This window comes from Coregonus lavaretus (genome assembly GCF_964263955.1).
Source record: "Coregonus lavaretus genome assembly, chromosome: 3".
In the NCBI taxonomy this organism is placed as follows: domain Eukaryota; kingdom Metazoa; phylum Chordata; class Actinopteri; order Salmoniformes; family Salmonidae; genus Coregonus; species Coregonus lavaretus.
The window spans coordinates 52496306-52513888 of NC_139990.1; the positions used below are offsets into that span (position 1 = coordinate 52496306).

The 17583-nt window shown below is 44.2% G+C and overlaps 1 protein-coding gene across 1 annotated transcript; it reads left to right on the forward strand.

Annotated features, from left to right (window-relative positions):
* The first annotated feature begins 2723 nt into the window (after positions 1-2723).
* Positions 2724-16244, forward strand: LOC311123391 (DNA-binding death effector domain-containing protein 2-like). The gene is made up of 6 exons (XM_084158175.1): positions 2724-2794; positions 3490-4028; positions 4148-4276; positions 4411-4557; positions 12964-13351; positions 13961-16244. Exons 2-6 carry the CDS (start codon positions 3542-3544, stop codon positions 13965-13967), a joined length of 1158 nt encoding a protein of 385 aa, XP_084014301.1. The 5' UTR covers positions 2724-2794; positions 3490-3541; the 3' UTR covers positions 13968-16244.
* Positions 16245-17583: the final 1339 nt, after the last annotated feature.

The window sequence follows — 17583 nt, forward strand, 5'->3', positions numbered from 1 at the left end:
CATAACGTAAACACTGTATGCGGTAAACATAGAACACAGTCAGTCAAAGGAGGGCGTTCCTTTGAGCACGGCGGCAAACCATTTTGCACTATCGCCAGCTACTGGAACGGAATGCGACTTCGGTGCTTCAAATTGTTGTCCTTTTTTTTCGTCCAAAAAGGGTTTATTGCCTTGCTCAAGGGCAGAACGGCAGATTTTTCCACCTTGCCGGCTCGCCTTGGTTACTGACCTAACGCTCTTAAAAAGCTAGTCTACCTTGTATTTTCAATTAATGAGCTGTATAATGCTTCTTATTGGAATAGGTCAGTGTTTCCCCTGGATACTGCTTTTATCAATCCTAACCATCTCAGGTCTACAATTACAGGAGGACACAATAGGCATATTCTTCATCACATCCTTATGGGCCTAGGCCACTCCAGAGCCATGTATTTAGAATGTCTAAATACATGACTCTGGGCCACACTATAACCTTAAAGGCAGCATATACTAAGACAATCTACTATACACTAATTGTTAACACTCACACTTTGTGTCCATCTCACCAGATTACACAGCTTCTCTCAGTTGCACCTTACTGAAGGCAGAATTTCAGCTTCTGAGGGACAACGACGACACTGTCCTCACAGCCAAGAACCAGCTCTGGAGCCAAAATGATGCTTTGACTTCAACTCAAGCTGAGCTACAGAAAATGAACAGCTACATGTAACGTGTCGCATCCAAGGACCAGTCAGAGAGGCAACACAGAGACCTTGCTGCTTCTCATAACCAATTAGAAAGAGAGTATGAAGGCCTACTGACATCCAACAACCAATTGCAAAAAAAACTATATAGACCTGACGGCATCTAAACTCCAACTACAGAGAGAGGTAAAAGAGCTCACATTAGCCAGGGAACGGTCACAGAGACAACACCTGAACATCAGTGCAGCTTAACGCCTCGATCACACCGACAGCGTCATTGCATTTTGGTACACCAGAAGTACATTCAGTTCCAATGGAACGCTTCGTTTGCCTTGCAGCATTGCGTTGCAGAGGCAGTTGCAGTGCGTTCTGTGTGGTGCATACATTGGATTTATCGAACGCATGCGTCAAATTTTATACCTAGACGGCTTGACAGAAATGGTAGCAGAAGGTAAATGTTGAACTTTTGTTGCACACATATCCAGATGATGCTGCGTACCATTTTGCGCAAAGACGCTGTTGGTGTGATCGAGGCGTTATGACCAGTTGAGGAGAGAGCATGTGAGGGTCACAGAGTTTAAAAACAAACTTCAGTTATATCTCATAAGTCTCTCTGAAACTGAGGCCATTTTGAACAGGGACTTTGTTGTCACAGTGAGGGATAGGGATTCCCTTCAGAAGATGCTTACAGAGCTGGTCAACTTCCTGCCTGTGGACCGACACTGTCCACTCAGAGACCAGATCACCCAGTGTCAGCAGTCTCTTGATTTATCTGTCCTCCTTCTATATCTATGTACTATGTACTGTGTGTGTTTGTGTGTGTGTGCAATGTGCATGCATATGTTATTAGTGTGTACGTGAGTTTCTGTATGTTTGTGCATGTGTGTGTGCAATGTGCATGAATGTGTTCTTATGGGTGTGTGTGCGTGTGTGCGCGTGTTTGTGTACATCATCGCCTCACACAGAGAGAGTCTGCAAACCTTGTCTTAAGGGCTGGAAGATTTTCTCCTCCAGGTGTTACTTCTTCTCCACTTAGAGGAGGAGCTGGAGCAGCGGTCGGGTCGACTGTGTTCAACAGGGCGGAGACCTGGTGGTCATTCACAGTCTAGAGGAACAGTTGAGAGACATTGTATTGGAGATGCACAGAGGTGGGTTAGATCTATGGTGCCAGGTGGTTGGGCCCCAAGACAATCTTTACTCTGGTAATAATACGGGATATAATACGCATAGATTATGGGCATTGGATGTATAGAAAATCAATGTATCTCTGTTGAGACATTAGAAAGAGCCCAGGTAGAAAGAGCCCAGTGCTGTGAGTGTGAGGGGAGCCCAGTGCCTGCACCCTCAGAGACACCAACCCTTCTCGGAGCTGGAGAGAAGAGACCTGCAGCATCATGTTCAGATGGATCTGTGAGAGCCCAGGGCTCATACGGTCAGCACAGCCATATAGACACACACATACACAGAACACATTTATATGTAGCCTTAAAATCCTCCCCAAAAATAAAGCATTAATACATGAGGGGGCTTTCTTGTGGCAATAGCATAGCGGTGCTGGTCATAGTACAAGGTGAAAACAAGATGTACATGAGGGGATATTTATTAGATATTCCGGAAAAATGTATCTGATGGGTCACTATATGGTCTGAATCTGCAATAATGCCTCATTCACATTCTTCATGTATAAAATGAGTAGGCCTGACTATGGCATGATCTTCGTCTCTTCGCTACCTACCCACCTTTGCCCTCCTCATCATGGCGGTAGATCACTGCCAACACGTCATACAAAGTAAGTGCAGTGATTGGTTAATGCTTGTTGTTGGTCTACTGCCAACTCTGCCTGAGAGACGAGGCATATCCATTAGTTGATTCTGTTGCAAAACGTTTTGTCTGTTGCTAAACGTTTTGCAACGAAAACGAGAGTTTCTATTGGACAAATTCAGGCATGTCCATCCCCGCTTCGTTCCGTTTCTGTTCCATTTTTTCTGTTTGCTTCCTAGAGTAAACGGTACACGGTTTCCGTTTTGCAACAGACAAAACGGTTTACAACCGAATCTGACTAATGAATACACCCCAACTGTATTGACAACATTGACCATCGTCGAACAACGAAGGTGAGTTTCACAAAATAACACATTATTTAGCTTGTTGCAATGATTAACAATATTAGCTTGACAATTAATTAACGCATTTTTAGTCTTTACATGTATTTGATTGTCTTGATTCATTTTCATGGTATAGTTAGCTGTTGTTGTTGCTAGCTAGCGATCATTTCGTAGCTAACGTTAGCTAGCTAGCTACCCAAATGGTTCCTCCAGCTGCAACTAATTATTTTGACGTTTCCATCTAGCTTGTTATCAAATCGAGACAAGGGTAGCTATGTATGAGAGACCATCTCTATTTTGGACCGTTTTCAAGGGCTGTCAATCGAAATTGTGCCGTTTTTTTGTTGTTGTGGAAAGTGACTGATTACGTAACGTAATTTGTTGCACTGTCAACACAGTTTGCACTTGCAAGGTGTGGTGGCTTGGCGAGTTCTCGAGTTCTGCAACGTAGCCACAACGAAAACGAAGTAGCTTTGTATTTCACACCTCCACATTGCTTATTATTAGACCGTTGCTTGCATTTTAAAGCCTGTAACTGTTCATGTCAATATCTTATGGTCCATACGCGTTGTGACTGCTGGCTGGCTTGTTATTTGATAACCTGATAAACCTATCCTGTCCTCCTTTTATGTTTAGTTTGACATTTTTACTCATTACTTCATTGCTACTCACATTGTCTAATGAAATGTATTCTTATCACATAGAAACGTCTGGCCAAGGTGCATTGGGAAAGGATAGCCAGCTAGCTTGTTAACCATGGCAACCATGCGTCGTCCAAGGTACTCTCTCCGAGACTGTCTGTACTGGGATGAGACTGAGTGCCTGACATACTATGGGATGCTCTCTCTACACGAGATGTTTGAAGTTGTCGGTTCTCAACTGACAGAGACAGACGTTGAAGTGCTGTCGTTCCTCTTGGATGAGACCTATCCGGCTGGAGGGCATCCCTTGGACCCAGCTGGCTGGACCAGCGAGCCCAGTGAGGAGGACCCTGAGGCCAGTAAAGGAGTCTCCCCCAGCCCAGTGCTCCTGGAGGCCTGGCGGCGGTTACAGCCCAAGGGTCCTGCCTTGGCCTGTCCTACTGCTGCCCGCCACAAGCCCAAGAGTGGGCTAGAACTGCTGCTGGAGCTGGAGAGACGTGGGTACCTCAGTGAGGGCAACCTGGAGCCCCTGTTGCAGCTGCTGCGAGTCCTGACGCGACACGACCTCCTGCCTTTGGTGTCTCGCAAGAAAAGGAGGACAGGTAAAGGACTGTAACAGAGTGCTGTTCATAACTGGAAGCCAACATGCACTAATAGAGATAATGTTGTCATAATCACCTGTAGGCCTACTTCTCACAGCTGTGTGTTATCTGCCTGTCAGTATCACCAGAACGTTTCAGAGTGGACTACGGGACAGAGGACAGAAGACAGGTTTGCACATCTGGACTGACTGACCCCTGTGCACAGACAGAATCACATGACGAACACACAACACAGCAATGGAGGGGGGGTAAGCTACACTCCAGCACAATCTGTGCATGCCTGAACTTGTCTCTAAGAAATGTCAATAACTGTTCCTGAAATTGTCTGGATTTTCACCAGTTAAGCATTGCTGATTGGCTGGTTTGTGTGTCTGTCCAATAGGTGTTGACCCTGCCAGGCCAGCGCCCGCCACCCTACGGAAGAAGAGGGGTAAAGGCCGCCGCTGGACCAACAAGCCCCCCGCCCACAGGAGAAAAGTGGGCATCCCCGAAACGCCTCCCCCACCTGTACCTGAGAAAGTGACCTGCGGTAAGACCAGCCTTTCCCTTTCTCTGTAGTTTCCCTTCCATCTCTCTTTCTCTATTTTCTTTCCATCTCTCTCTTTAACCCACATGCTCATTCACCACACTCTCTCTGGGTTCCTCTCTTGCCATTATACATGTCTGAGTCTCTCTCTCTCTGGCTTACATCCATTTTCTATCTCACTTCTGATGAGAAGCTGTAAGCACCATCACCCAACAGCCTTTAATAACAGTGATGATACTAAACATCTCTCTGCCATATCAGAATGTCCCAGTCACCACCTTGTGTCTCACCAGTAATTTTGAACTTAATATGTCCTTATCAAGCAACCTTAAATCCATGTCAGTCAGTGGTGTGTTCATGTCCTCACATGAGATATCGACTTCAGTTCACTCCCTCTGCTCAGCTTATACCCTGACCATAAGCTAACCGTCCCACCCTCGCTGGTTTGAGAATGGTTTGCGTGGGCCTCCTGGGAGATCAATACTACCCTGCAGGCATGTTGAACTGAGTGGGCTGTGCTGTAACAATACTGTGAGAGCAGAGCCTGTGTGAGTGAGTGACTGCTCATCAGTAAATACAACCCATACTGACTGGCTGTGTTTGACCTGACGTAACCCCTCATCCTGGTCATCATATGCTCTCCATGGTGGTGAAACTGTCTCGCACTCAATCACCATCACCAGGGTTTCAGACAGCGTTTTACACACTCCGGGGTCTTTGTGTGCTCGCTGGCACGCTAACATCCTCACAATGGAGGGATTCTGTAGACGTCCGCACAAGGATAGTCTGCTTGCACGGCCAAGCGAAAAACAACAACCTGAAAAAGCGTCATTGAGCTCCACGGAACTGAATGAAATGAAATCTCTCTGATCTGTTGTTTGGTGATGACCGTAGCGTGGAGAGGGGAATTGGGTTGAGTCGCCTACAACTCCCATCTATCAAATATACTAGGCCTATTCCAGACATTGTCTTCACCATTACCCACTAGTGTCTCAAATTAAATAAGCATCCAGCCTTATTACTTTCCTTCTACCTGTCCATTCAGATAGGTGGATATTCAGATAAAGGGATGAAACAATGGGAGTAAGCCTCTTTAGACTATTGAGATGCACCCTGAGAGGGATTCACACACCCAATGTGAGTCAGCGTTTCTGTCTGAGCTCCACACAGCACAGCAGGCTTAGTGTAGTAGTAGGACATGGCATTTCAATGTGGCATTCAACGTTAACACACAAGCGCGTTATGTTTCAATGTGACATTTCGGCGTCAACCCACAAACTTGTTAAAAAGAGCAATTTAGTCTGTTCGGTACAGACCAAAATAATGTTAAGCTGCCTTGCTCTTTTGTGACTGAATACTTGTGGGGAAAATGTATGATTTAGGCCTACATACCATAGCTGCCACACATCTGAAAGATACTTGGTTGGAATGCTGCCTGCCCAGGGAAGGAGAGTTAGGTGGTTTATTGTCTTCTATACTCTCTTTCACTTTATACATCCACTATACGTTTGTCAACTGAGCTTGTCTTTCTTCTTCATATAGCATAACCACTAGCCTGATCCCAGAAATGTTTATGCGATCATGCCACTCCTTGTCACTCATTTTGCATGACAAGGAGTGGAATGATATCTCAAACAGACTGGTAGCCAGGCTACATAACTACTGCTTGTGCTCCAAAAAGAGAGAGTCCCTATCCCTTTCTCCATTTTTCTTTCTTTCTCTCTCTTTTCATCTCCCTCTCTCTCACTTCCCCAGTTTTTTTCAGCTCCTGTTCTTAAGAACCCTGCCTGGTAGGTCTCCTGTCTTTTATGTTGGTAGGACTGTCTGTCTTATCCTATCCCTAAGATAAAGTTTAGAGAAAGTCCTGCTGAATTTCTGAATGTGTACTGAACATATGAGTTGAATTGATAGCCTCACACTTGCCTTGCTGACATCTTCCCAGACCAGGGACTGGTTTCCCAAAAGCATCTTAAAGCTAAGTTTATCGTTTGAATCTTCGTAGGAGCATCATTAAATCTCAGAGCTGTTTCCCAAAACCGTTATTAACGTTACACTTGAAAACACTCGTTATCTAACGCCTGCCTCAGACCACTCATAGAACAGCTAAATGGGTCGTTAGATGCTTTATTTGCCCTCCCACGTCACTTTATACACAGAAGAGCTCCGCTAAACATAGAATCACATGGTTCATCAGCCTCTCTGTGACCGCTGATAACTTCAGAACAAAGTTGCCAATGTCTTTGCAATTGATACAAACAAGCGGCGTATAAAAAGATGCTTCAAATTAAAACGGAGATGTCTACATGAAAATATAAATACAGTAGGCTTCAATCTTTTATTGAGTTCAATTTTGCTACTTGTAGGCTACAGTCTGTAATTTGTCTCAATATATTTAATGCTGTGTCGCCTAATGTGTGCAAAGATGTGCCAAATCTTGATTTAGTGCATTATTTTCGGGTAAGGATTAGAATAAGCCGCCTCAATATTTGCAGCCATAGGTGATAAGCTTCTAGGAGCTGATCCGTCGTCAGTATTGTGGAATAATTCTAATGTTGTTAAGGTAAGATTTGAATGGAGAAAGCTGATCCGAGAGCAGCATTGCCTTTCTTTCGATACTATCAGTTCTATCAGTATCGACACATGCCTCAACGACGCACTTAGCGAACGCTCTCTCTGCGTGGTGTTTTGGGAAACGCATGTTACATCTTCGGCCGTTGTAGGAAAGATGCATCGTTAAAACACTCATAAGCCTAAGTTCAATTGCTATCGGGAAACCGGGCCCAGGTCAATAGGCTCTTAGCCCTTCCAGTTCTGTTGCTGTACTTAGCCTACCTGACAGCCAACTAACCCCTCTTACTATGGCTATCCCAGACACAGCCTGACACGTACTGATGAGTGATACTGCTTATTTATCAACATGATCTGATTTTAACAACTTTTCGCAATCCATGAAGTCTCTTCTTCAGGGAGACAAAGATTCTTATGATTTTACACTGGCTTCGTACTGCTCAAATATAACACTGCAACCCTTTCAAATGTGCCGTTTTGTCCCAGTCGATCAGAACAGCCTTCTCTAAACCAACTGCACTAAGTGCTATGATCAAACCCAAAACATTCCACCAAGGGATACCTGCCCCTTGCCTTCTGCAGTAGCCTTGCCCTCCCAGTCCCAGCCATGTACCATACAGTGTTGTTGCTTTGCCTCTGAACATGTTGCTGTCTTGACTCCGCATTTGATCCCCACCAGGTTGACTCAGGATTGTGACTCAGATCGAGTAACCTAGAGAGCGGACCTAGAGAGCGGAGAGAAAGGCTGGACAAAAAAAAAAGTATGGTCTGGCCTTTCACTCTGTCCGTACGATCTGCAGTGTGTGCTCACCTCAATCGCTCGCTCTCTCGTCAGTCTGGCCCGATGCCCAAGGTAAAGAGGCCCTCCCCCTCCGAACGAGGGGGGGCTGCCACTATGCTCTGTGTTCAATGCCTGTGTATTATTCTAGCTATCCTCTTCCTCCTTACCCCATTCAGAAAAAAAACTGTATACTCTCCACAAAGTGTTCTGGAATGTTCCATTCTTTTTTGTGTGTGTCTATTACTCTAAAGAGGGGTGTTGGCCTCAGTGTTTCACAGAACTGACCAAAGAGTCCTCGGAAATATTCCAGAAGTTTCTTAATCACCATAATGCGACCTTGAACCTGACCCCTCTTCTGAATACCATGCTCTGACTCTCCAAATGACTCAAAGCTCAAACTGACCTGAAAAAAACTGTTCTTAAAGGGGTAGTTCACTTCAAAGCCAAAGTTTGACAGCTGTTTTCCTCAAAAGTGATAACTGAGTGCATATTCCACACTGTTTAGTGTATATCCCACTACATGCATAATGAAAACATCTGATAAACTTTAGTTTTGGGGTGAACTACTCTTTTAAAGCAGCCATTCAAATGGAGCCTTTTAACTGAGTCCCAATGGTTCTTGTGGCATCAACCTCAGTAGATACCTCTGGTCAGTGATCACAAATACCTTTTTCCGAATTCAAACGATCCAACTGATTATGGTTTACTAAAACAAAAAGAGACCAAACCCATTCTGGAATCTCAATTAAAAAATGTCAAACTGGTCTGAGTTCCATTGATCTCAGTCCTCTTGTCAGTCTGAACTGGAATTCTATCCGTATATGAACAGAAAATGGCCGCCGACATCTTCTCTGGAACCTTTGCTCGAGCAGTTCTGAGGAAAATGACCCAACAGTGTTGTGTTAAGGGCTGTGTAACCGCATGCTGTATCTCATCTCTGACCCCTGTATGAGCTCCCAGTGTGGGGAGGTGAGCAGAGATAGATGGGGCAGTCCAGTCCAATGCTGCCTCACAGCATTCAGACCAAACCCATTACTACCTCTACTATCTTACCAATCAGTTTGTTTTCACATAATCAGTTCAAGCGTTTCAGTTACAGTATTTCAGTTATTTGTGGTTACAATTTCTTATACCAAACTGTAACCTCCAATTAGAAGCGACGTAAAACTGTCCACGTAAGCCGTAATGTTATACAGTGGACTTGGAGGCATCAAAAACAATTCAAACTCCAAATGATTGCCTTTGAACCAGTGTTAACCTTGCCTGCTTGATCTTGAGAAACAACCCAATTGACAGATATCCAATCCAACTGTGCTTGTCTCTTTCTCTCTCTTTCTCTCCTTTCTCTATGTTCGCAGTTCAAAACAGACCGCCTCGTGTGTCAGGAAAAAACATCCTCTCACACACACTGAGAGGGAGAGAACGAACACTAAACGCTCAAACCACACAAACCAAAAAAAGAAAGAGAGAGCTTTGGTCAAAGGAGAATAGAGAGAGGTCTATCTACCTGTCTCTCTCTACCCCGACCCCTCTCTCTCCCTCCCTCTCTTGGTCTGTCGTTCAGCAGAAAAACGGATCGATAAAGAGTTGAAGCTCTTCGCACCAAGTGACTCCTTGTAAATGGGTACTTTTCTGTGGGGTGAAATGGAGAAAACCTAACCAAGTCTTTGTTTAAAGGCAGAAAATGAAAGTTGTGCCTTCTAATGTTCTGTCTAAATGGATCTATCTGTCTGATGAAGCGTAAAGTACTCTGTAACCTTAACAAAATTACCATCACTATGTTCCCATTGTTTTAAAGGGCCTTCCTTTCCTTGTCGCTCTCAACAAGGCCATGTTTCACAAGTAGGGAGGAAGGAGCAGTCATTTAACAGTGTGGGGACATTGTGTAGTAGGTGTTGATGTCACAGTCCCCACACAGTATAATGACCCATGTCGCTAGACTTGTACATTGCAAAAGCGCACAATTGTTACAGTTTTACTCAGTTTATGATTTAGCTGACATGTTTTACCATATTGACAATTGACAGGGGTATTATGCAGTCCTGGTAACTTTCAGATGTTATTGGTTTGAAGCTGACTTTCAGTGACAGTTTCCTCTCAGAGCAGTACAGCGCTTAGTCCGCAGCACATCCTGTTGTAGTTGATTTGACACCCTGCTGGCAGGGAGAGATAAATGTATCCCCTAGGGCAGGGTTTCCCAAACTCAATCCAGGGGACTCCAAGGGGTGCACGTTTTGGTTTTTGCCCTAGCACTACATGGCTCATTCAAATAATCAACTCATCATCAAGCTTTGGTTATTTGTATCAGCTGTGTAGTGCTCGGGCCAAAAAAAAATGTGCACCCCTTGGAGTCCCCTGGGTTGAGTTTGGGAAACACTGCCTTAGGGACAAACCATGTATTTTCTGATACAAAATGGCCACAAATTGACAAATTAGACTAGCGGTATCTCTATTTCCTGAAATGATTCATGATTTTACATGCAGAAAAATCTCCCCAGAATAACAATGTGGAGACGTTGGTGAGACGTTGGAGTAGTGATGAGTGAAGGCAACCCTTGAACTGTTTTTGACAACATGTCAGATTATGGGGCTGTATGCTGTGTGCCTCTTATTGTTCTCTATCAAACTCATTGACAAATGTCCTAAGAGCTGCTCTATCAATAGAGACAGAAATGTTCCTTGTACCATAACTTTGCCTCCTGGAAGAAAAAAAAACATTTCAAACACCTTCTGTATCCGATTTCTTTGTGTGCAAACTAACAGTTGAACTTCATGAAATATGGTCATGATTATCATATTTGGCCTGATGTGATATAAGACATATATTAGTTATCAACAAATCTACTTGCAGTTGATCTTAAGATACATTTTTGTTACCCTGTGTTGTACGTCAGAGCATGTTTTCAATGTTGGCAGTAAATTTAGAAGCTCTGTCTAACCTGAGGATGTCTAACCTCTCCAATGGTCCAAGTAGTAAGTGTTTGTATAGCCTCTTCATTACAACCTTTATAAAGCAAAGAAAGAAGGAACCAGTGTTTGGTTTTCCCTCTTACAAATGTTAAGAAATTCATAATCAATGCCTTTAATTCTAAGGCACAGTCATTTGGTACAACATTCCAGTTGAATCTTTCCCTTTTAAATTGTCTGGTTCTGTTCTTTGTGTCCTCGTTAGAGGAATCAACTATTTGTCAGTTTCTCCTTTACCCAAACCTGGCTCAGTGTCTTCAGAGACCAAGAGATGTGTAGGTACCCAGTTCCCTGTGTGCAGTACACATAGCTTTCACTCTTATTCACATCCACACGTGTTCTGAGATCCAAGACTGTTGTCTTATTTTCAATGTGAGGTTTTTGGACCTCTGGTCCCCTCATCCTTTCTGTCCTTTCTGTTCCATATTCATTCTCTCACTCTTTTAAAAACAGTTCTACTCTTTATCATTCCTTTGTTTTCTGTTTTATGAAGTTGGGGAGGGCAAGGTGGGTGGGGTCAATCCAGATATACAGTTTGACAAACTATCCTCCATGTTGGCAACAAACATTCTTTGACAATAATATTCTAATTTGAATAATATTTTCTTGGAACGTTTGGTGCCAACATGGTGCAGTGAAACGAATGTATCTCAAACAAAGTTTCCCAATCTATGCACATCTCTGGTGGGGTGGGGTAGTGTGGGACTGGGAAGGTTTGGAATTTTTGTTGCAGCAAAGTCGGAAGGCCGCCGGTTCTGCTCGGAGCTTGGTGAATAATGGCAGTAGAGGAGGATGAGACAGAGGTCCGCTTGCCTTGTTCAGTACAGTATGTATCCTCTGACCCATCTCACTGTGCTGTTGCTGCATGACCGCTAATCCTCCTGTTTCTGAAACAGAACAAAAACATGTTACTATGAAAGGTTTCTATCCATCCCAAGGGCTGTTTTACAGTGTTAATGTCCCAACAAAATCCTACAATCCTAACAAGTAGCATTTTATTTATGCCTGTTTTGTGCCACCTATAAATGTAATTATTACTGTAATTACAGTGTAACAAGCTTTGTAATTACTCAGAGAAATGGATTGCATAGTTAAAGTTATAGCTAACTTTACCTAGCTTTCAGTGCGTAGAGGTTTTGTGTAGATTACAGTGGCTGGCTGAAATCTTCTGGGCGAATAATGATGGGTGGGGGACTATTAGAACTGCACAGAGTGGTGTGGTGTTGGGCTTCCCTAATGAATATGCTTGTTATCCATCAGATTCCCACTGATTTCACTCTAGTACTACAACAACAGCTCTTGGTAGTGGGGTTTGTGAAAAATAAATCAGGTTAGTCATACAGTAAATCCTCAGTGATGCTCTTCTTGACCCGACCAGGTCATATTTGTACCCACTGTTAGTGATGGAAGACTGCCTGGTTGGTATTACATTCACCTCTGTGCTCCACAGCTGTCTTCAGTTCTGTCCTGCCTTTCCTCACCTATTGTATCACTCTTGTAGACACACTTTTGTTATCAACTCTAGTTAATGATACACCAGTAAGTATTTCTATGTTGTCTCCTACTCTAATCACTAGTTTTTAATGTCAGATACAGTCCTGTTGAATGTAGTAAATATTCTTTACTTTTCTATCACCCCTCCCATAGCCTGTTCTTGCCAATTCTTTGGAGAATATTCTGTGATTACGGCTTTATTTGAAAAGTTTTCTTATTTTATTTTGTATTTTTGTCCCTCTATCTCTCTCTTCCCTTTGTTCTGACTCAATGATCCCAACCTCCTTCTCCCATTTGATTTTCACTCTCACGTGTACATGACGTCTTATCCCACTCAATCTGCTGCTTCCACCATTTCCCTCCTCTCTCCCTTTTTGAATATATTCTTCACCTCTTTGCACCCTAAAATCACCTCTTTTCCCTCCTCTACATCTACCCCTCCTCTTCTCTCCTCCCCTCCCCTTCCCCTCCACCACCCTCCCTCCCTCTTCTACCCATTCCTCTACTCGCTCTCTCTCTGTCCCCTTTCCTCCCTTCACTCTTCCCCTACCTCCCTCCCTCCATCCCCTCTCCCTCCATCCCCTCTCCCCTCCCTGCAGACATCCGTCTGCGCGTGCGAGCAGAGTACTGGGAGCACGAGTCGGCCCTGCGCGGCGGCGTCTCCTCGGACAAGCAGCAGCCCCTGGAGCGGCAGTTTGAGCTGTTCAGTCGTGCCACCTCCGTGCTGCGCGCCCGCGACCTGGGCTCCATCATCTGCGACATCAAGTTCACTGAGCTGGACAACCTGGAGGCCTTCTGGGGGGACTATCTGAGTGGAGCGCTGCTAGAGGCCCTGAAGGGGGTGTTCATCACAGACTCTCTGCGGAGGGCGGCGGGAAGAGAGGGGGTCCGGCTGCTGATCAGTGTGGACCAGGATGACTACGAGGAGGGTCGCAGACTGCTGCTGGACGCACAGGAACAACAGGCCGGCTGCTGGGGACGAGACAGGTGAGCTTCACTGCTCTCTCCATTCTGGTTCTGTTATACTGTGTTAGTAAGCTGGTTTCTTAAAGTACTTATCTGTTGTGTGGTATGTACTGGGGCCGAGCTGACCGCTACAGGGGGTGGGGGTCATAGATCGTGGTCCTCTGTAGCTCAGCTGGTAGAGCACGGCGCTTGTAACGCCAAGGTAGTGGGTTCGATCCCCGGGACCACCCATACACAAAAATGTATGCACGCATGACTGTAAGTCGCTTTGGATAAAAGCGTCTGCTAAATGGCATATTATTATTATTATTATTATTATTATGTGGACTTGACTGGTCGTCATGAATTGGAATTGCTGTGTAATGCCACCAATAACCACTAGATGGCAAACTTTGCCCACAGGCATCAGAGCCATAAACACTACCTGGTCGCACGTTGTCATACTTCCTAGACCCAACCTGAGAAAGCTGGTTATGGACGTTTGGCTCTGACAGACAGGCAGGCAGCTGTGCGAGGTTGTGTTAATAATTTTCAGCTCACGATAGTTCACACAACAGTTCTAGGATCCTCAGAGACAATTAACAATAGTTCTAATTCTAACCACCATCCTCCACTATGTTCCCTCTGCAGGTCATGATCCCAAGGATAGAGGAATGAAAAGGAGAATAAAATAGGAAGAGGAACATTTTCTTTTTTCTCTCCTTTTTAAGTCTGTCATGCTGAGAACAGAGGATACAGCCACTCCTATGTCAGGGGAATAGTCCCCAGGGAAAACAACCAAACTTGAAGTGAAGGCAAACTGGACTAAAACACACTGTTCTGTTTTGTTTTGAATGGATAACACAGGTTGCGCTGAGCCTAGATGCCCTCAGGGCACTGAGGAAGAGACTGCCTCTGTCACACACACACACACACACAAACTAAACTTCCACTGTAACACACACACAAACTACCACTGTCTTAAACATACACACTCTGTAAAGTCCCCCACATGATGAACCATCAGCTCTGCCTGTAAGACTCATTGAAGCCAAGAGACATTGCTTGCTGACAATGAGAACCCAGATACCAACTAGACTGTGCGCTAATGTTGAGCAGCTCTGGTTATGTTTGAGGAGCGTGTGAGATGCCCTGCAAGGCGAACTTCACCTGCCTAAATATTAGTTTCAGTTTCCATTGAAATTTATGATTTTGTAAAGATGAGCGAGACTGCAGCTCTGACACTGAGGGAGAGATGATTGGGAAATGACTAAAGCATGAGATTATGTTTGGACCTTTTGAGAGAGAATTATAAATATATGGCGAAGGGAAGACTACCTGAGGTGTAGTGGACAAATCGCTGGTCCTTCGAGAACACCAGTCCACACACACACAAACACCATGATCACAAGCCACTGGTAGTCCCATCACTGTGTGCCATGCTAACCCAGGGCCTGATAGCTGTGGTCAGTGGCCATCTCATCTCAGATGCCAGGAGATGATAGGAGGGATTACCTCTCAACCTCAGCCAATCATAGAGAACTCATCACATCACCACAAGTTGTTGAACAGCAGCTGGGATAACACACGACTAGGCTGTGCCCACCCGGGCTTCCAGCAAGGCAAGGCCACTGCCTTTCCCGTTGGAACTAAAGCACAGGACAGTGCTTCAGTCAATAAAAGTGATGTCGAGGAGATCAAAATCAGAAAGGTACATCCTAGCTCCACTCAGCCCTGCCTTGTAGGCCCCACTAGAGTGGCTCACAGAGCGCTGTCCGTCTCTAGTCTAGTCACCCTGGTGGAACTAATGCCTGAACTCCTCTGAGTGGGATCAATAACCCCCTCTCTGTCTCTCCACCACAACTATGGGAGAGTGAGGAGAAGGAGTAAGGGGAAGAGGAGAGGTAGGAGAAGGGGAAAGAGAAGGGAGAAGAGAGGAAGAGAGGGAGAAGGATCACCACCTCCATCCTGCTTTTCAGCTCCTGGACAGCCGCCTCATCCTTTGGAGGAGAAGTCCCCTGATACAACCAGGCTGCCTGGTCTGCTACAGCACTGTGTCTGGTTCACACATCTCTATGGGACCAGGGTTGGAGGACTAGGGAGGGACTCAGGAAAACCTTAGTAGTGTATGCTTTTTCTGTGTTTTGATATATGGATTTATTAGTGTAGCTTTGTATTGTCCATAAGAGAAAATAACAAATATACTGTGTATTGTAGTTCGTTAACTTAGGGTGAACTTTTGTTTAGGCACTGCAAAAGTGCTGTATATTAGTTTAATATATTAGTGGAAAGTTGGAATTATTTCAAATAAAAATAAATGGTTCATCAAAGGTTTGTGTCTATAATATAACAGTGCCTTCAGAAAATATTCACACCCCTTGACTTTTTCCATGTTTTGTTGTTACAGCATGAATTTAAAATTGATTAAATTGTGATTTTGTGTCAATGGCCTACACACAATACCCCATAATGTCCACGTGGAATTATGTTTTTACAAATGTGTACAAATGTATTAAAAATGAAAAGCTGAAATGTCTTGCCCATAAGAATTCAACCCCTTTATTATGGCAAGCCTAAAAAAGTTCCACACAATACCCCATAATGTCCAAGTGGAATTATGTTTTTACAAATTTGTACAAATGTATTAAAAATTAAAAGCTGAAATGTCTTGTCCATAAGAATTCAACCCCTTTATTATGGCAAGCCTAAATAAGTTCCACACAATACCCCATAATGTCCAAGTGTAATTATGTGTTTAAGGGCGGCAGGTAGCTTAGTGGCTAAGAGCGTTGTGCCAGTAATCGAAAGGTCGCTGGTTCTAATCCCTGAGCCGACTAGGTGAAAAATCTGCCGATGTGCCCTTGAGCAAGGCACTTAACCCTAATTGCTCATGTAAGTCGCTCTGGATAAGAGCGTCTGCTAAATGACGTAAATGTAAATGTACAAATTTGTACAAATGTATTAAAAATGAAAAGCTGAAATGTCTTGTCCATAAGAATTCAACCCCTTTTATTATGGCAAGCCTAAATAAGTTCAGGAGTAAAAAAAAAAGTCCCATAATAAGTTGCATGTTTAACATTATTTTTGAATGACTACCTCATCTCTGTACCCCACACATACAATTATCTATCTGTAAAGTCCCGCAGTCAAGCAGTGAATTTCAAACACAGATTCAACCACAAAGACCAGGGAGGTTGTCCAATTGGTATGGGTACAAATGAAAAAGCAGACATTGAATATCCCTTTGAGCATGGTGAAGTTATGAATTATACAGTGGGGAAAAAAAGTATTTAGTCAGCCACCAATTGCGCAAGTTCTCCCATTTAAAAAGATGAGAGAGGCCTGTAATTTTCATCATAGGTACACGTCAACTATGACAGACAAAATGAGGAAAAAAAATCCAGAAAATCACATTGTAGGATTTTTAATGAATTTATTTGCAAATTATGGTGGAAAATAAGTATTTGGTCACCTACAAACAAGCAAGATTTCTGGCTCTCACAGACCTGTAACTTCTTCTTTAAGAGGCTCCTCTGTCCTCCACTCGTTACCTGTATTAATGGCACCTGTTTGAACTTGTTATCAGTATAAAAGACACCTGTCCACAACCTCAAACAGTCACACTCCAAACTCCACTATGGCCAAGACCAAAGAGCTGTCAAAGGACACCAGAAACAAAATTGTAGACCTGCACCAGGCTGGGAAGACTGAATCTGCAATAGGTAAGCAGCTTGGTTTGAAGAAATCAACTGTGGGAGCAATTATTAGGAAATGGAAGACATACAAGACCACTGATAATCTCCCTCGATCTGGGGCTCCACGCAAGATCTCACCCCGTGGGGTCAAAATGATCACAAGAACGGTGAGCAAAAATCCCAGAACCACACGGGGGGACCTAGTGAATGACCTGCAGAGAGCTGGGACCAAAGTAACAAAGCCTACCATCAGTAACACACTACGCCGCCAGGGACTCAAATCCTGCAGTGCCAGACGTGTCCCCCTGCTTAAGCCAGTACATGTCCAGGCCCGTCTGAAGTTTGCTAGAGTGCATTTGGATGATCCAGAAGAGGATTGGGAGAATGTCATATGGTCAGATGAAACCAAAATAGAACTTTTTGGTAAAAACTCAACTCGTCGTGTTTGGAGGACAAAGAATGCTGAGTTGCATCCAAAGAACACCATACCTACTGTGAAGCATGGGGGTGGAAACATCATGCTTTGGGGCTGTTTTTCTGCAAAGGGACCAGGACGACTGATCCGTGTAAAGGAAAGAA

What these genes read in the sequence shown, in the direction of transcription:
- LOC311123391 (XM_084158175.1), top strand. Translation starts at nt 3,542, where the DNA reads ATGGCAACCATGCGTCGTCCAAGGTACTCTCTCCGAGACTGTCTGTAC. An exon ending in TCGCAAGAAAAGGAGGACAG is followed by an intron (nt 4,029 to 4,147) that starts GTAAAGGACTGT and finishes TCTGCCTGTCAG; the next exon opens with TATCACCAGAACGTTTCAGA. An exon ending in ACCTGAGAAAGTGACCTGCG is followed by an intron (nt 4,558 to 12,963) that starts GTAAGACCAGCC and finishes CCCTCCCTGCAG; the next exon opens with ACATCCGTCTGCGCGTGCGA.